The 20,211-nt window shown below is 38.2% G+C and overlaps 1 protein-coding gene across 2 annotated transcripts; it reads right to left on the bottom strand.

Annotated features, from left to right (window-relative positions):
• Positions 1–344: 344 nt before the first annotated feature.
• CASP7 (caspase 7, apoptosis-related cysteine peptidase) lies at positions 345–19,043 on the bottom strand. 2 transcript variants are annotated; one of them, XM_008949083.1, is made up of 6 exons: positions 18,931–19,043; positions 4,629–4,777; positions 3,617–3,745; positions 2,949–3,124; positions 1,303–1,441; positions 345–689 (listed from the first exon to the last, which is right to left on the bottom strand). In XM_008949083.1, the coding sequence occupies exons 1-6, from the start codon at positions 19,041–19,043 to the stop codon at positions 466–468; spliced, it is 930 nt and encodes a 309-aa protein (XP_008947331.1). In that variant the 3' UTR covers positions 345–465. The 2 variants fall into 2 exon arrangements, with proteins under 2 accessions (XP_008947331.1, XP_008947338.1); XM_008949090.1 differs by lacking the exon at positions 18,931–19,043 and adding an exon at positions 14,329–14,363.
• Positions 19,044–20,211: the final 1,168 nt, after the last annotated feature.

The following is a 20,211-nucleotide window of genomic DNA, read 5'->3' as shown; positions in this document are numbered from 1 at the left end:
TTTTAAATAGCTACAAACTGTATCATCACTGGACATACCCACAGTATGATGATCTTTGGGAATCATCAAGGAAGTCATGGTTCCATGAGCTAGCAGTGAAAGAAAAGATGAAGTCTCATGATTTAATTTTTCTGTTCTTATTTTACAATCTGTTTTCTGGAATAAACCTTTATGTTTCAGGGAGCTGACTGTCAGAACATCTTCAGCAGCCATAAATCATGACAGCCACACTAAGGGAAATCAAGATACAATAATTACTATTACCTATCAAGCTGGACTGCAGCATTTATTTCTTCTTTAAAATCTTGCATATTGTCCATCCACCAAATCCCCCAGCTTATACAATATAAAAATCTAGTGTAATTACATTTCAGTTATTAAGAATGTGTTACTCCAGCTTATAATCAAATCTCCACCAAACCCCATATCCTGATCTTTCATCACTGGCTGGATTAAAACACACTTTCAGAAGTAGAGTTCCTTAGTGAGCATAGAGACCACACAGGGAATCTGCTTCTTCTCGCTGAAGCGTGGATCATCAGACTGCGACTCAAAATTTGTGGCAACCACATAGTTGACCCGTGTGAGGATCTGCATGATCTCAAGTTGTTTTCCATGCTCATTCAGCACAGAGCACAGAGACTGCACAAACCAGGAGCCTCTTCCGGGATTCCTCCAGGAATAATAACCTTACAGGAAAGACAGATAAGAAAGCACTTGGGTCATTTTTCCTTTATTGATTTGTGCTGAAGAATGGAATAACAGAGAGATATGTACTGATTTGTCTGAAAGATTCTGGGCAAAGAGCAATAATGCACACATAGAAAGTTTAATTCTTATCACTTGTGTCACACAGCATACTACATTACAGAATAAACTTTATTAACTCTCCGACCCTCACACCACTAAAGTACCATCCTATATTTTTGCATTTGGGAAACTGCAAAAAGTAAGATTTCATGTTTTTCCTCTCTAAGAATAAGTTTCCATCTCTAACTGTTCTTCCTCCTGCCTTCATCATGTATTCAACATACTCACTAAACTGAGACATGGAAGGGCAAGATTCCCAGAAAATAGTACCGCCTTTGCCACCTGTAATGTCTGTGTCTTCTTACTTGCCCAGTCTGGGCTTTCTCCTGTTTCCGCTACAGCTACTGTAAAAGGGGTGGATAAACACAATGGGCTAAAGTGTTTTCTTCATCAGTGTACAATGTACCATCAATGAGGGTCAGTCTACAATCAAGTCAACATGGGTAATAAGTATTTAGGCTTCTATCCCCACCCTGATCCCTTTTTCTTTACCTGGCACTGTAGAATATGCAAAGAGAAAATCTGCTTCTACTGGGATTTTGTATCTTGGATTGGCATCTGTTTCCAGAGTGTCATTTGCAGGCCCAGAGTCAGTTTGTATACCTTCATCAAATTCAGAGCCTCTGCATGCCTGGAAGCAGCGAAGACAAAGAGAACTTGTCCAGTAAGGAGAAACAAGGTGTTACAATAATAAGTGTTCATTATATTTTTAAATGGATACAGTTTCAAGCAGTACTTTACACGTATTAGAAGCAGAAATGCAATTCTAGGGGACATCTAATTGTTCAGTGATAAAGTTGCTACCCGTTTTAAAAGAGATCCTGTACAGAAAAGGGAGATAATGGTGTTTCAGGCTGTGGATCTCAGTGGATTGTCTAAGTGCCAAGTCACCATTGGCTTATTCTAACCATGATTAATTTTACTAGTCTAGAGTGATCTTCATCACTCAATTGTTACATCATGTCTTGTGCAGTGTGACTTCTGGACATTTTCTTCACAGTGGGAGAAGTCCACTAACATGGTCTATGGTTCCTGCCATGCACTGCTCTAGCACTGCATTTCCCAGAATAACAAAATTATATCCCGGGATCATCTCGTCCAATCCCCTTTCTCAAGCAGGGACAGCTACAGCAGATGTCCAGGAACATGTCTGGCTGGAGATGGACACAGATAGAGACTCGACAATCTGGACAATCTGTTCCAGTGTTTGATCACCCATTCCAACTATATTGCATTTTTAACATTTTTCCATTTCTCTTTTATTCTTAATTTCCTCTTAATCACATGGCTTAGCTAAAGGGTGCACTGGGACCACAGTCCAGGTTGGTAAGCTTCAGCTCTTGATCAGTAGCTTTGACTTAAAGCTCTTGCAGAAAAACAGCAGTCTGAGGGACTGATGTAACAGGAGCTGGTTGCCTTTATTAGGATAATTTTAAAGGCAACAAATTACCCATTTCAAGCCTATAATTAAAAGAAATATGACTTTAGTAGTATGAAGAGTCTCAAATAGACACACTTTTCACTTTGAGGTTGAGGATTAATTGATGGAACAGCCTAGGGAAAACCACATCTGCTGCAACTCCCATACCTACATAACACTGTGATAAAAAAGAATTCAGACCCATGGTATGTCAGTTAATACTGTTTCAAACAGCTGTGCTTAAAAGTAATATACAATTAATTGTATGCTAATGCAATAACATTGTATATATTTTTTGGCTACTGAGGGAGAGAAAACCTGTTTCTTTTAGAAGAATGCAGTAATTTCTAGAGAGAGCCTTATTCAAAGAGATCCAGACTGTATTACTTCTACTGATAAACATGCACTGTCCTCAGCTCTGTCTGCACAAGAGGGAGTTCATCTTTCTGCTTTGAAGTTCATGTATTACCAAGTACAAAGAGAAATCATGTAAAAAATTACGACAATACGTTCTTTACATCTGTGCATCCTGTATATAAATTGTCTTTTAAAAACAAACAATACGAGTCACTCACAGTCAACTTCTCCCAACATATTTTTTCACAAAACCTGCAGCAAAATCCAATAAGTTAACCTACAGGGTTCTTCTAGAGCTGACAACAAACATTGCGTGTTCTCCCCACTGCAGCAGACCAGAATATTTACCTTAGGCTATTACCTGAATGAAAAATAATTTGGGTTTGCCTATAAGGCTTTTACACTTGTCTCCTCTGAACAGTGCAGTCAAACTCTTGATGGCCATGGGTCCATCAGTGCCATAGATGAGGCCTTCTTCCCCATGGCTTAGAAGGATACAGGCAAAACAAGCGGCATCGCTGTGGTTCTCCGCGGCAGCTACAAATCAAACACTTCTTAGCCAGACAGAAGCAACATTTTAAATGAAAATCATATTTAGCAAACACAATTTTCTAAGCCTAAACATACATTTGGCATCTACTGGAAGGCATAAGGAGTGGATAAAGATGACACAACCCACTTGCTAGTAATGTGACAAAGTACCTTGAGTATACGAATTCATCCTTCGCTTCACTTGAGTCCAGCCTACTGGACCCTTTATCTGATATGACAAAGCTCTTCACCTAACACATAGGACAGGTGCTTCACCTAATATGACAAGAAAACTGTGTACTTCTGAGTTGACATTGGAGGAAGAGGTGGGGAATTAAGCCTAGTCCACTCAGAAACTGAATCCTGCTATATAGAAAATTACATGTAGTGGGGCCTAAGAAATACGTTCTAATTTGATTTGCTTTGAGCAGGGGGCAGATGCATTGACTTCCAGAGGCCTTTTCCACTCCAAATTATCATATGATTCTAAATTTTTACCTTGCTTCAGTAGTTTTTCCATATCATCACGGCTTCGGTCATTGTACGTGTAAACCTCAAACCCTAAGCTTTTAAAACTCTTAGCTAGATCTCCAGCATCCTTGTCGGTGCCATTGCGTGTACCCATTCCTGCCAGGAAACAAAGAACATGCTTGACTGCACATTACACAATTCAAAATAGTTCAAGTGTTCAAAGGTAAATTTTCAGGCTTACAATTAACAAACCTAAACAATGTCATGGTGACATGATTTTAAAACAATCCTCTAACAACATTCTCAGTGTTAGAGAAAATTGGGGAGATTTGTTCTAATGCAAAATAATGCAAGGTTCAATGTTAACACATCTCTCATCCTGAAAAATGCTGACATGCCTCCAGTACATTGCAGCCTCTATGGATGATTCCATCTCCTTTGGGTTATGCAGCATCAACATATGCAAAAAGCACCCCAAGGAAAAACTGTTGACAAGAGTCTCTGTGATATTCACATGAAAGAAACTGATGTAAATCTTTTGGAGTAAACACTGCATTTAGCCTGTTTGTCAAGACTATAGGAAAAGACCTATAAAGTTGACTATAGCACAAGTATCTGTCTGCTTTGAAACTGTATGTGCCCTGAAAAGTTAAATGCAGGAGTGTGAACAGAGCACAGCTAGAGCTATTAGCTTTTGTAGCTCATAGCAGTAGCTGAGGGACAGAGAAATTATAACATGGGCTGCAGATGCCAAAGTTCACATTTTAACAACACAGCCTTAAACTCGAGGACAAAGGTTTAGTTTGAAGTTGGTAGAGCAGGGTGACATGCTTTTTGAAACACATGCTGCAAAGAAGCTGCAAAGAGCCACTCTAATACAGGAGTTAAAGAACAGGAATAAATTGTGGGAACAACTACCACTCAAAAAAGATAAATATATCATTAAAACTCCATGTCCTAAAATTAAACTGCTTCTTGATTAATAAAAGTACAAAAATTCTGAAGTCTGTAATGAGTAACAGCAGAGAAAGAACATTACCTGTTTTGTCTTCAAAATTTTTGTTGTTTATAATAATACATTTGCCAACTTTCTTGTAGTCCATATTATACTGGAATGTGGGTGTAACAATTCGGTACTGATTACTGATAGAGGACTTTGGCTGTGCTTCTTCTCCATTCTTCTGTTTTCTAGGTGAACCAAATGAAATTACTGTTAGCAGCCAGACACATGCAGTGTGCCTATTTATCTTAATTCAAACCATTCAGGCAGCCCTACCCAATGTTTTTTCTTCTCTAATGTTTGTTCTCTTCCTTCATTTTTCAGATTGTGGCATAAAGATCTTGTGATTTCCATGAAGTGATTATTGTTTGTGATTGGATTCTGGTGATGGTAAAATGACTCTAGAGTGAATTGCAGCCAGCAGTGGAATATGCAGATCCTGACCCACAGATAAAACAAATGGCCTGAACGTGAAGTCAGGCTGGCAGTAACCTTTTGCAAACTGTGTATCTGGACGTGCTTTATTTTACTATAAATAATCCACAGAAGGACAGACAGATTTCCCTTAATAACTATTCCAAGCACATGAAGATATGCAGTTTACCCAATGGCGTGGCAGGTTTTGCTTCTTAAATCATCATCACCATCCCTAAATTCTCTCCAGATTAAGACCGAGTAATATGTAGCTTCTACTGATAAAGGTTATAGATATCAACAGGTCATGTGTTAATTTGGTCTGTCCAACAGCTCTGAACCTCTGCAGAAAAACTGAACACATCTTAGTGTGATCATCAATACCTGAGCCTTGCTTAAAACAAACAAACAAACAAACCAAACCAAAATAAGCCATAAATGATCTTTGTTAACATGACTGTGTAGTGACCCTTCTGCTATGCGCAGGAGTTCCAGCTTGGATTAGGAGATGCAAAGGGATAGCACAGACATTACTCACCAATTTATTCTAAATGAAGTAGTAAGAACAGATCACTTACAGCCAGCACGCACACGTTGGGTATAAGCATGAGGAACTCAGCAGTACTTTCTTTTAGACGTGGACTTTTGGGTACAATCAGGTGGCTTCAGATGTTGGTAAGATTATCTCAAGCAGCACTGAAGCTGGTGAGAGCCTATGAAGGGACTGATTCAACCTCAGAACTACAAACAAGCTTGGGAGCAAACCCGGATAGAAACAATGCACAGTAAAGAGCAGAAGTTATTGCCACCTCTCTTACTTGGTCCAGCATCATGCTTCCAATAGCACCTACTGCTGATGTCTGAGAGGAAAACATAACTTACTTTACCAGCAGAAATAACGGTATAATCTAGGGAGTTCAAAAGAAAATTAGATTTTCCCCATCATCTCAATTAATGTAAGTGCTTCCACTATTCTCACTGATATATTTGTAAAGAATTACTAAACTATGTGCTTCAATAATAGCCTATAGACATGAGATTGCTGCAAATTGATTTTATGTTGTTTAGGTAATCTATCTTACCTTCACAATTTAACAGTTGTTGTCTTTTAAGTGTCCTCTTTTTTATTACTAAAGGACAAGACTAATTGGAAACTGTAACAATCCTTCTCTAGATGATTCATCATGTACAAATTCTACTGCAATTTGATTTTAAAACAGCTTCTTATCTTTGAATGTCCTCATTTTCTGTTATAAAGGGCCAAACTAAGGGTCTTCACTTGGCAGACATTCTCCACATTCTCTTTATGTGTGATCATCCTAATATCATCTCCTCTCTTAGGCTTCTCTTAGAGACTACATAAAAAAGACATTGAAATGTATCTACTTGAGGATTTTGTCTGACACTTTGGAACAGTTTTTTTTCTGGCAAATTGGAATTATTGCTATTCTCCTTGCATACTGCTTCCTAAGGGCTCTGGAAGAATAATTAAATATGCTTTGCCTGAAGAAAAGATTTCAACCATTTTAAAGAATTATGCACAGCTGTATGCTGGTAATATTACATTTGACTTTCAACAAGTTCTTGGATTCTTATTTTAGCCTAAAATTCCCCCTGGTCCTACATGACTACAAAGCTCTCTGGCAAAGACATAAAAAATAAAAAATTCAAAATAACAACTAACCGCTCAGGTTGATGAAGAGGCTAATTTCCTCAGTCCACACTGGATTCAAGTTTCTATAGATTTATCTGACTTCACTGACTTCCTGAAAAAGTTTTATGACTAACAGTGGCTGTTAAACACAATAGGATATTTTCAAGGGGATTGAACACGAATTTCTGTTTATGTCCAACACATGAACAGTTGTGAACACTCAGGACAGGTCCACACGAGCAGTACAGTACCATGCTTGCACTGCCTGCTCTCCTGAAATGCTGGAAGTGATCTGATTCTAGTCCAGAAGTCATGCAGCCATGTTACACCACAAAAAGCCCCACTGAAAATAGCAGCTGGGGTTAAGGGCCATAATTACCTTGCCACACAACTTCTCTGAAACTACCTCACTTCTGAGTTCAATAGTTCACACTCATTCATGCAGAAATACTTGGGAGTTTCAGGCATTTAGCTACTACCATCAGTATTCCCAAAAGTATGTAAAAAAAAAGTACGCAAATCAATGACAAATATCACAGATGAGCCTCATCAGCATGGTAGCACACAAAACTCTATTGATAATTTCCCCATTCCTTTACAGAGGATAATATGGTTTTGTTCTAATCAGTCCTTCCAAGCTGAACAGGCTAACGAGACACAAAGCAACCACAACATGCTTTGCAGGGTTACGCCTATCCTTACTTTACTGGCAGACAACAAAAAGGTTCAGAAATCTTTTGGTAGCTGTCCAAACTAAACGAATAAGGAAGCAAAGGTTGTGAAGCATGCACATCCTGGGCCTGCAGTCCAGAAATTGTTTTGGTTTGTTTTTAAAGATTGTTTTCTGTGCCGACATAGCACAATATGGGGATTGCCTGGCTGGACTAAACTGACAGAATAAGGTCAAACTCTTCAGTTTCAACAAGCTAAATCCAACCTTTAATAATGACTAATTAAGTAATAAATATGTAATAATCAGTTCTAAGAGGATATACCCTGTCAGTGACAGGCTGGCTTATGACTGAAAGCCTAAAGCTTTCCAGCTAAATTTTTATTTGCTAAACTCTGAACTGGACACATTAATATAAATGTTTACTGCTGTTGCTCTTACTAAGCTTTCTAAACACCATATTTTCTTAAAGGGTTTCCACAGGTTAGTTATATCCTGTTCAAAAATGTTTTAAACTATTTCCCCTCAGTTTATTTCATTCTGCTTCTCTGATATCCAGTGTCTCTAATTTCCCTCTTTTTGGATTCAAACTTGCCCAGACTAAATAGAAACTTGAACTTTATGACTGTTTACACTCTCTTTAGCTTCTAATTACAACTCTGCTCTATCTCTGCAGTCTGCTAGTGGTCACTGATCTTTTCTTTAGACAGAAATATTCTTCCTATCAGTGCTCTCACATATTTCATATTCTCTGCTTTCGGTCAATAGTTCAGCAAAACTAAAACTCCACTCTGGCACCCTCATATAGCTTGCACACTATCTCTAAACCCAGGCCTTAGACTCGACAACATTATGTCTGGGAATGTGGTCTCACCAAGTTTAGACTCATTCGATGTAACTCTGGGAAAAACATTATCAACTTTTCACTTTTCAAATATAAAATTAAAGTTACCCATAGCATTTATCATTTTTCTATTGAAATTTGAAATAGTAAAGGGAAAATTCCTTATCACCATGAATGGCTAAAACTCTGTCAAAGTCAATGGAGATACATCACTTGCACCTGCAGTGAACTTGATCGCCTACAGGACTGCTGAGTACCACAACAAACTTTCTGTTACACTCTGGGTAAATTATGGTTTCAATAGGTGAGGATAGCAGGATTTGAGGATAAAAATATCACTGTTAACACACACTTATACCTAGAGATTATTTTCCGTAACAATTTTGCCAAAAGCAGTGTTTCTTAGCAGCTGAGATTTCCTCTTTTTGGCTTCTCTTCTACTGGCATCTTCCTGCATTTTCTTTGCTACCATATATTATTATGACATACCAATGTACTAAGAATCCACGTGCAGGAGAGTGGCTTCCTTGAGTGCTGCAGTCTCCCACCCTAACTCCCACCTGCTACAGCCAAGCTCGTGGGCTCAGGTCTGCCAGCCCTCCAGAGCAACAAGTGTTTCAGTGAGAAACAGCTGCTTAACTCCAATTGTGGTTTGACAGCTTTCCACAGGCAGGGTCTTCGCTTCCCATCACATTCAGAATTAATGTCAGCTCTGTAGTCTGGCATCCTACCTTTGTACAGGATGTAGAGGCCAATGACTTGAAAAAAACTGCTCTAAGAAAGCTGGTCTATTGGAACTATATGGACTCCCCTTGGAACCTACCACAATGCAGGGAAAGTTCTCAAGAGAAGAGTGGATGAAAGAGAAACATTAAGAACATGCAATCTCTAGGGGAGAAACTTGTGAAAACATGAGCTGCTTGGCCCTAAAACCAATGTGACACCAAGTACACAGAAGAAACAGCTCAACCTGGACAAGAGCAGTTACATAAAGAGCCTTAAGAGCAGAGGATTAGATGAATAAAGACAAATTTCATGATCATCGCTTCCCAGCCACAGGATGGGAGGAGTTTCCTGTTTGGGTTTTTTTCCTGTTTGTTTGCTTTTCTAAGAGGAGATTAACGTGTTAACGAAGATGAACTCTACAAATTATTTTACTGAGGGATATCTGGCCTTTGAAAACTGCTACAGTCTCTTTTTCTCCCAGGAAAGTTAGGGACTTTTGTTGCCATGCTGAAAAACATAGGCAGATAAAAAAAATCTACAGTTATGACACTACTCAATTTAAGGAAGCTGACATTCAGAGGTGGGTGAGAAAGGCTAAACCAGTCACATTGATTTCTGTACACACAATAAAAGAGAACTCTGTCTTACTCTTACTCTAAGAAGTTCAATCAATTTGGGCTTTACCTGATAAGGAATATCACAGAACAGTGCGCCAGTTTTCACTCTGGAATGCTTCTTCAATATGCAATCACATAAAATTTCTGAATGACTGAGAACAGATTATAGCAGTGGTACCATGACAAAGCCCATAGTACAAATCCTCTCACTTAATCCATCAACATCCACCAGAACTTCCATACACTTAATGTTGTGGGATGCAAGGTACCTTAAAATGGCAATGCTCTTTATTCTGCTACAAACAACTGAGATGTTTCCTTCATGACTTCTACATTTGGGGACTTCTTTAAAGGGTTCATTTGAATAAACTCCCCATTGAGTTACAATACTGTGGAAACTCGTGTAGACTATATTGCTGATTTCATTTTATGCAGTTTGTGTGGCTCTGTGCTACTCTTTCTGTCTAAAACTCCCCATTCCTTCCACTACTGCAGCCACAGTATAAATGATGCTTTCAACTAATGCTCATCACAAGTGCTGTGTTTGTCCCCCTGGGAAAAATCCTGGATTGGATTTTTTTTTAAAATAGGTCATTAAAGTATAGACAGGAAACAATGAAAATTCAGAGAGGTTTGTGTTTGAATTCACAAACCCTCACCAAGCTACATGTCGTAAAACTCAGTGTTCTAGAGACCAATTCAGTTATTCTTCCAAAAGAAGGGAACAGGAAACATAATTCATAAATAAGACAAATTTAGGTTCAATCGTTTGTTCTGTATTTCTACCTGAGTCTCAATAATTAGTGGTCCATTCATGTCTGATGCTTTCTGAGGATCGTGCATTAATGTCTTAGTCCTACAAAACCTTCTCTCCAAACTGCCAGCTTTAATACTTTTATCCAGCTTTAATACTTCTATCCAGTCTAGTATCACCATATTTAGTATACCTATAATTACTGTACACTCTCCCCTCTGAAATTTTTCTTCTCTTGAAACCTATTGGCAATAACAAGCAAAAGACACTTGTTAAACCTGACTAGAGCTTTTTAGATCTTAAGTTCTTTAAGGCAGACTCTTTGTTCTTTGTCAGATCCGTTTTGGTAAAGTGTCACAGAGATTTAGAGCTGCATGCAAATAATAGATTATCCTGTTGCCTTTTCCCATTAATATTGCATTGGGTTGGCAGAGCAGCAACATTTCTGGACAGGAAGAATATGTCACTACTCGAACTGTCTTTTATAAAAATGAATATTCCTTACAGGAAGCACAAAGTATATAGGATAAGGAGTAAACTTTAACCATAAGGGCTAGGCCAAATACTAGAGGTGTTTACACCAAATGTGATGGTGTGAACCAGGGTCACAGGCTAAGAAGGCAGCGTGCTACAACACGAAGTGAAGCCTACAATAAACCCTAACAGGAGCCACTGCAGAAGGCACTGGTGTTTGGGAGATCTCAGTCCTGTCTCCAACCTGACTCTTGCACACCATGGGCCCACAGACCGTTCCCCCTATAGTCCAGTGGCAGGTGCAATTTCCATCCCCCTCTCTTCAGACAGGTAACACATTATCAAGGACGCTTTAGAAAGAGGTTAAATATAATTGTAAACTCAGAAACTAAATACTATCCCTCACAATCTTTTTTTAAACAAAGGTTACTCAGGCTTCCAAATTATGTGCCAGTAGATACAACTGAAAAACAGCTTAATAGCTGAAGCAAAAAATCTCCTGAGGAAAAAGGGGCAATACTAATTATACAGGAGGAAGTTCAAATAAATACTGCATACTTTCAATTTCCCTACTGAAAGTTATTAGCAAATGACTGCTGACTTTGATAGGCTAGCACCACCAAAATAACCAGTCCTTAGAAAGCTATTTTTACATATGCTCCAGATAAATGTCAAAATAAAATGTAAAAAAATTCTAGTATTAAAGTCAGACTATTTTCAACAAAGTAGAAGGTTTTCATGAAGAAGAAAAGAGGAAAGTGGCCCTACAAAACTGGACAGAAAGTTTCCCAAAAAGCATCTAAACATTGTTCACCTATATTGCTTACTATGACAAGGAGATACTTACACAAAAGGCATGAAAACTGACAGCTGCAATTTAGAATAGCAAACACAAACAGCACTGTACAAAAAGAAACAAACCCAGAACATTAAAACAGGCCAAACAGTCCTGGATTTCTGTTCCCTCCAATGGTGGTGTTTTTCTGGTTAAAAGAAAAATTCAATTATGGTGCAATATGCCAAAATGATGATGGCTGTAAAGTTTGTATTCACCAGTGACATATGAAATTTGTGCAACCCTTGCATCTTTACTACTCCACCGAAGAGCCTAAACCTTGAAAGCCATTTTTGGGAAGGGATGGAATAAAAACAAGTGGCAAATGTGACTAAAAAAAGACAGTTTAAAAGTCAGCAGAGGCAAAGTATTTTGCTTCAATGAACCTGCAACTAGGAAGCTTATGGAGACAGTACCTCTTTGTTTCTTTGGAAACTCATGAGCCAAGCCCTCCTTAAAACTGTAAACACACCAGTTTTGAAAGGAAAATACTGCTGTAGTAGTCTTGAAAGAAAGGAGTTAGGTAAACAATGGGATTAATTCCATGAATTTATAAAGATGATAACAGAGCTGAGAGGGATGCAAGCTATCATTAACAAATTCTTTGTCCAAGACAGGACTGAGTTCATTTATCCAATAAAACAGTACTTTTTTGTTCTTACTATGACCCACACAGCACTACTGTTACAGATTTTGCAGAAAAATCACAAAATAAAATTGTTTAATTTTTTTGAAGAAAACCTGGCATTTCCCTTAATTTCACTGTAACATTATATCACTTCCAAGAGCAGAACACAAGCCATAAAAATATTTATTAAGGTAATACGCTCACTGTGCTTTGCTCAGATAACTTGATGAAAAGTATTAAACAAACCAAAGTACTCAGCTGGGGGGATAAGTTTTGTTACCCACCACGAGCCACTTAGTTGTACTCTGGTAGAACACAGTGTGAATCCTGCTTCTGCTATTGAATAACTTTGGGAAAGTAACTCCGTATGCCTTGGTCTTCGTTTTTCCATTACAAAATGGAGTCCAAACAAACTTATTTCATAACATAACTGCAGATCTCACGGCTTCTTTCCAGGGTGATAGTATAGTAAACTACAGAAGGAATTTAAAATTCATTGTTTTTACATCTGTGCCATGTTTATGGGCAGAGTGTGTGAGGCAGCTCACTGCCACGTGCCTCCTGGGAAAAAAATGCTTGAAACAAAGGCACTCTTACTGCCCACTATGGAGGGTTACAGTGGGTCTCAGTCCAGAAACAAATTCCTGGTTTTGATTACAGCACATTGTATCTTCCTTGAAGAGATAAAACCACCAGTGACTGCACACCATCATTCAATATCAACTGCAAAAATCTCAGGGTTGCAGTCCACAAAATGGGGCATTTCCCTGAAGTGTCTTATAGCCCCAGAGGCCTCTAGACCCTTGTCTTTACAGCCAAGATACCTCAGCTTACCACACTGCAGCTACTCAGCTGAACTACAGCAATGGCTGTTTGTCTGTCTTTTTGAGGCCACAATCTACATTGCATTAGCTTGGAGCACAAGGCCTGACCTACCACAAAGCTTCACAACTGCAGCAGCCTCAGAGATGAACAAAATCAACTAGAGAACAGCAATGTGCTAGTTGCAGTAACTGACTCTCCTGAGCATGTTTTCATTTGATCCCTTGCAAGGCAACCCACAAACCCTTATTCAGTTGTTTCTACAAACCTGCAGCTTCTGTTTAATCTGCAGGACATCTCTGAGAACTACATCCATGGGTTTTTTAAAAGATCCATAGGAAAAAGTGCCTCCTATCTTCTGATCTTCCTTCACCTATATCTTTGTATAGTGCACTATACATTTATATCATACAAGCATATATTTCTGTAACTAAAGTTGGAAGATAATTTGCTGAAATAAGTTTTAAATCCCTTATTATAAGATATTTATAAGATATTTCATCAAGCACATGAGCACTGGGGCTAAGCCAGCTCACTTTGTAAAAAGTTTCAACACAGGCTATTGTGTCTAATAATGTCCACATTTTGCAACAGGTAAAAAAAATGCAACAGGTAAAAAAAGACAAAAGGGAAAAAAAAATCCTATTCTTTCTCCACTTTATATTTTAAGTATTATTTACAGCCTACATGACAAATTCATGCTGTTACACCTGAAGCAGAGTGGACCAAAAGAGAGTAAATTCTAAACTCTCAACCACTAATTTGTAATTCATCTTCAGCTTCCTAATTAACTGCATGGTATCTGCTCTACAGGCTTCTCCATACCATCTGCCATGTAATATACAAATAACATTCAAAAGGTGAAATTTTATGAATAAAGAATATTGCTTGCTGAAAGCCTTTCTGTTAATTTCTAGAAAACCTGCATGTATGTGCCTTCCATGGGTGTTCTGGAAACTGAAATCCTGCATGATCATATCCTAGGTAGTATAACGTACATGAGCAACTGCCAATTATATGGAAAAAAACTGATGAAGCCTCTCTTATCTATCATAGGTACTAAGAGCAATTAATAGGTATATACATTGCTATAGGGACTGCCTGGAAAATGAGTTAAAATAAAGCAACCTGCCCAATACCTTTTCTCAGAGAACACTCTGGCTAGGATTAGCAATTGCAAAATGCTGGTGGAGTTATAATTAGCTTGATATAAGCACTGAAACCAAACTCTTTTAGGGTATTCATGCATGAGACTTCCAAACAGGAGGCACAAAAAGGAGATAAACAACAATCTACAGTACCTTGGCTCATCATCAAATGGTACTCCACACTGCATCTGAAAACAGCTTCAGCTTGACCTGAAGAGCAAGTCTAATCTTCTTTCCTAATGCTAGGAGCCCACCATGCTCAGGGTTACAGTGGAGAATGAAAGAGGATGCTCTCTGTGCCCAGGCCCAAAGGTTCGCCTGTGTCAGCAGTGGGTCACGCTGGACTTTTCTATGGGGCTATTGAAGCCCTCGTAGCTATCACCCTGCAAGCTGAGGTCATGCAGGGCCCAGCCACCTCTGCTGACAAGTGGAAAACACGCTCCCATCGCTCTGATTCTACCCCTGCTCCTGTGTAAGTGTAGGAAAACACAGCAGATCTTGAGATGGAGCTGGGACAGCAGACTTCAGTCTGTAATACAGCCTTCTTCCTTCTCTCAACACCTGAGCCATCATTACTACAATATTTATACAACTAACATTTCTAAGAAAATAATTAACACGTACAGTTTAGAAAACTTTACATTCTAATTCATACTGTTTCCTAAGTATTTACTCTTAAACAGTTCTGGTTTATTATAAATTTGGATTAATTTGGCTTTGATTACTTTGAAAGCTTAAAAATGACACTACATAATAGCTTTCCTCCAGATTTTGTATGAGGACAGCCCAGAGTTTGCTGTAATGAAGGAAATAAATTACTACACTAAAAAGGAATTGGGATACTTGACTCACTGTTGTGATTGCTGCAGATGAAGTTCATGGATAACCTGGTGTTTGCTATGCTTCACAAAATAAAATCTCTAAGGTGACCAGAAACAAATACTGACTGTGAGTTAATGAGCTATTACAATTTAGACTGGACACTATTTCAACATACTTGGGCATTTCCTATATGGCATATTCAGTAAGCATCCAAGGGTAAATACAAGCACTGCCCACAATTTTCAGTAACTGTTAAATACTCCTGCAGCATTCTCCAGAAGTTGAGTCTCAGATCTAACAAAAACTGCAATAACACAAAATAAACTAACAACCTCTGGTGTAAAAGAGCTTAATGAGAATGAAACTTCCCTATTGCTCTGGGTTAAAATCTTTTTATTCTTGTAGGAATGAACTCTTGCAGACTATAGATGACAGAACCAATTGCTTCTGAAATTTTCTGTTCATCTCTCTGGGGGAAAATATACTGATATTTACCCTGTGGAAAACAGAACCCACGAACTCCAAAAAAATAAAAAAATAAAAAAATTAAGAGTTATGTTGTGCTAGACTTTGGAGTTAAGGTAATGAAAGGGAAGATCAGCACCCACTTACAGATTAGGCAAAGGTGCACAGTGATTTGCTCAGTGACATAAAGGAAAAATGAGGCCAAACAAAGAGCTCAGTTCAGACCTTTGAGCTGCAGCCCAGAGCATAACTTCAGGTAATGATTCATCAGCTGTTATTTGTTTTAAAGTAACTTGCTATTTTTATTCTATCTAAGGATAAAAGAGATACTTTTCTTAGCAATATTTATTTTTGGAAGGTCTGTAATATTCTGTCACTGAAAAACCTGTAACAGAACTGCATTTTTCATTTTAAAACTGCAAAAGCTATGATAAAAAAGGTAAGGTATCATTCAAGGCATCATCTGAATTCAGACACATAAATTTTGAGGCAGGGACAGCTGATATTCATACAGTGGAGGCCAATAGAGTTTCTGCATAAGCATATGGTGCTAGCAATAGTACTTTTTCTACAAACCAAGCAATTAATTCATAAGATGAGAGTACTAGGTTTGCATTACCATGCTTTGGTAACAAGGGGACTCCAGGGGTGACTTCTGTGAGAGGTGCTAGCAGCTTCCCCTATGTCCAGCAGAACCAATGCAGCTGGCTCCAAGATGGACTTGCCACTGGCCAAAGGTTTCTGAAACTTAACTTTTTGCTCAACCCCAACGCTCCCTAATTTTTGCCCACATTTTTTGCAGTAAACAAAATTGATACCCTCCTGCCATCTAGTGGCTAAGAAAAACCCTAAACCAAACACCACCAACAGATCTTAATTCTAAATTTGTTTCTTTCAACACTTTTTGTGGCCAGTTTTTCCCCACCAACTGTAACTAAGTACTAACACTTTCAAAGAAAAGGAAATATGTAGAAGATAATTCCCCTAAAATGTGAAGAAGCCAGAAGAACTTGAGTGGTCTGTGGCTTGTTCTGAGCCTCGTGGCCTCCACACTGAAGCAGGCTCACAGACTTCTTGGGATAGAAACAGCGAGTAGTAGTAACCACTTCACTTTCACTCATTTTTACCTACTGCTCTTGCAAGATAAATCTCTAGTCACAGCCAGAGAATGGTGAATTGGAGCTGTGAAGCTATTGGAAACATCTGGTCTTTCTGCACGGCTTTGAATTAAGTTTCTTGCTGCCCTGTTCTCTTCAAGTTAATGTGCTTATTTAACAATACGAGGTACTTGTTTTCCTATTGAGCTTATGCATTTTAAGCCATAACAAATGAAACACACTGCAGAATTTCACTGGAAGTACTGCACAGATGGTAAAAACTGGGATGCTACAACAAAACAAGGGACCATAAAATTGTAGTTAATCTAAAGCTTTCTAGGTATCTTATTTTACAGGTTTTAATTTCATGTTGCCAAAATGAAGCCTTTGCAATCAAGACAGAGCCATGCTGGTTCCAACTAAAATTACATTCAGTCCAGCAGCTGGTACCAACCAGTAAAGAGATTTAAGAAAACAAAAGAAACTGGATACAGAAAATATTCTCACAGAAACCTAATTTAGGATCATCTTCTTTAACAACATCAATGGTAAAGATTTTAAGATTAATATTCTCACTGGACTTTTCTTCCACAACTACATCTAATAGCTTCTGAACTCATCTAAAATATTGACATCTGCATATCTTGTGACTTCAAACTCTACAGTTGTGCTCTGCACGATACAAAAACTGTCATACTGGTTGTGTTAAACCTACTGCATGAACTTTTCATTGGATGTCTCCCAAGTTTCCTGAGAGGCACAAGGAATGATCATCCTGTATTCACTTTCTCCTCCATTACAGTCATGATTTTAAATCATATCCCATCTTCCTTTATCATCTCACATTCCTCTCCCATCTTCCTTCAGGCCAGAGAGTTTTAGTTTCTGTAAGTCAAAGATCTTGTCACTGTGCTTGGATTTCTAAGACCTTCACTGTCAACCAAATAATTCTCTAGGCAATCATCACCTTCTTCACAAAACTCAGATTCCTCAGACTCATTTTTTTTTCTACAAAAGCTAAGGAGAATCTTCTCAATTACCTCATATTTAATATGAGCAATGTTTTACTTCTAAAGAAAAATGTTTCAAATTGTATCTTCAAGGAGTTTCTAAAAGATGAATGCCTCAAACTCATGCATAGCCAAATTATTTGAAATATTTCTTACAGAAAAAAGTGATAAAAATGCTGATTATTGCCTTTTTTTCAGGGATTATTAATTCTGAGTTGCATAATTAAATAACAGCATTAGATTTCTTTTATAAAGCAGACCAAAACCACACTTTTATGTAAAAGTTTAAAAGAAATATTAAAAAAAAAAATTTGGCAAGATTTAGAAACAAATGTTACATTGTCTTTTTTGTCTGACACGATTCTGTTCAAATTAATAATAACATACACATTATGAAGTGTATTTGGGAAATGATAAAATGAGACACAGAAGGTAAAGTGATTTGCTTAACAGCACATCAAAAGTCTTGTATGACTAAAGAATCTTCACTTTTCTCACAGGTTGGTTACCTCCATTAGACTCATAACAAGCAGCAAAAATAAAATTCTATTCTCCATGTACTTTCTCTGAATTGTGCTATTCACTTGAACGTGAATAGCCAATAGTTAAGAAAAACCAAAACCTCTCTGTAAATACAAGTTTTTGTAATAAACATCACCAATAAAATCCATATTTCTCTCCAAATCCATGTTCATAATGTGAAGTAGCCATTAGCTGTCTTTCAACGGTGTTTGCACATTTTGCATGTTCATTTTTCACTTTTTGCATTTTCCATCACATTTATCTAGTGTTTTCAGGAGTACAGGCAAGCACTACATAGTTCTTGCTTCCTATACATTTAATGAAAGTAAGCTTATGCTTCAGTGAGTTTTAAAATGAAAAGATTTTAATTTATTCTGTAACGGGCTACAGAAGACTCAGCGAGGCTTCTTTGTGCTACAACCTAGATGGCACATCCAGGCTTTAAACTAACTTAAATAGTCAGCAGGGAATTCCAATGATACAGGAGATTAGCTGAGCTGAATGCAGTAAAATAGATAATTAATGGCATACTTAATTCCCAGCTCCATCAAAGGGTAATGGTTAAAATGAGGGACTATAATTGATGCTAAATGAACTCAGTGGTCTCTTGACTACCAAACAGAGCTTATGGGAGATAGTAAAGGTCTCCCTGTAGGGAGATACTATATAGACATGCTCAAAGGTACAGACCAGATACATCAAACCTATACAACATAAACTCTCTCCCTATCCAGACCAATTGTGACATTGTGGATAAGGCAAACTGAACACCACAGTCACATCAGAAGGGTAGTATGACAGCTGATACAATAATAACAGGATTAAAAGGAGTAACTTACTTTCCAAAAAGTGAGAATCTGCTACTTCTGTCTGGCTTTGCATCAACCACATCTTCGTTATCTTCATCACCTCCCTTTTGAGTAGAGTTATCAACATGCTGATCTCCTGACATCTACAAATACACAAATGCAAAAGCCAGTCAATGAACACTATAATTTTAGAAATATTTCTATAAACCAAACCACTAAACCAGATACATGTGAGGTTGTTATTTATACTGCATAACACATAAGTAAGAGTGACTATAGATTTCTGGGCCTGAATTAACATGACATTGCATGTGCTCAGCCATCTGTATTACCCAGTGGCAGTTACCAACAGTGATCTGTCTAATACCACTCCCAAAAACGCAGATAAGAACAGAACTAAAAAGCATTTTATGCTGAAAGATTTTATGAGTAATTCCCAGAAATGTTCTCATGGTCGGGAAAGGGGTATGTTGCAAAGAAAGGAAGGACAACTAGCTACAAAATATTTGTCATTGTAAACCTGTCCAGTACTAAGACACTCAGAGAGCTCCTCTGTTTTCATTTGCATACACACAGCCAAATGTACATAAGATAAAAAAAAACCAAACCAAAACTGTATTATCTTCCATGGAGATCTTAGGTATTCATTTCTCTGTTTCGCCTATATCAACAGTTAGTATGAACTTTATATGCTTCTCCTGAGTAATTAACACAGGTGTACGGCTGTTAGGAAAAACACACACTGTTTCTCAGAAATTAAAAGATCTTTTCATTACATAAAGCAACCTCTTACACATATTGCTGTATTTCAGTAGCTTTTTTTATTGTTACTCAAGAGTAAGCTTGGAACATCTTCACTAATCTCATAGGCAACACAGGACACTGCTAGACAACAAGGCTGAGCTCATGTAATATGGTCTCTCTGTCTTCTTCTTGCACGTAATGAATTGCCCACTCAGGAAGTTTATTTGATCATTAAGCTGGCAGAAAACTGCAAGAAGAAAGGAGTAACTTTTCTGAGAGTGCAATGACCTGCAGCTGCTCAGGTGCAGGTGGCACAGGCCACTGCCCTGAACCACCTTGTCCAACTCTGCCTCCACGTTTTCATGAGGAAAAGCAACAACGGCCCCTGTCCCTTCCTCATCTTTAGGAGGATTAAACTCGGTTTTATTACTCAGAAAAGTGGCCGGAGGCCGCCGGCCGCGCCCCGGGGCTCTCGCAGGTTTGCGGTCTACACCCGCCTTTGACAAACAGTCTTCCTAATAGTTTTTGAACACCTAAGCCCGGAATGACGCGCCGGCCGCAGGTGGG

This window comes from Merops nubicus, unplaced genomic scaffold (genome assembly GCF_000691845.1).
Source record: "Merops nubicus isolate BGI_N331 unplaced genomic scaffold, ASM69184v1 scaffold23260, whole genome shotgun sequence".
Lineage (NCBI taxonomy): Eukaryota > Metazoa > Chordata > Aves > Coraciiformes > Meropidae > Merops > Merops nubicus.
This window is presented reverse-complemented; position numbering and strand designations above follow the sequence as displayed.

Bases quoted from the DNA above. Each gene is read 5' to 3' on its own strand.
- CASP7 (XM_008949083.1), bottom strand. From the start codon at position 19,043: ATGTCAGGAGATCAGCATGTTGATAACTCTACTCAAAAGGGAGGTGAT. The intron at 4,778-18,930 runs GTAAGTTACTCC...TGGTTCACCTAG, and splicing joins AGATTCTCACTTTTTGGAAA to AAAACAGAAGAATGGAGAAG. The intron at 3,125-3,616 runs GTAAAAATTTAG...TTTGATTTGTAG, and splicing joins GGAAAAACTACTGAAGCAAG to CTGCCGCGGAGAACCACAGC.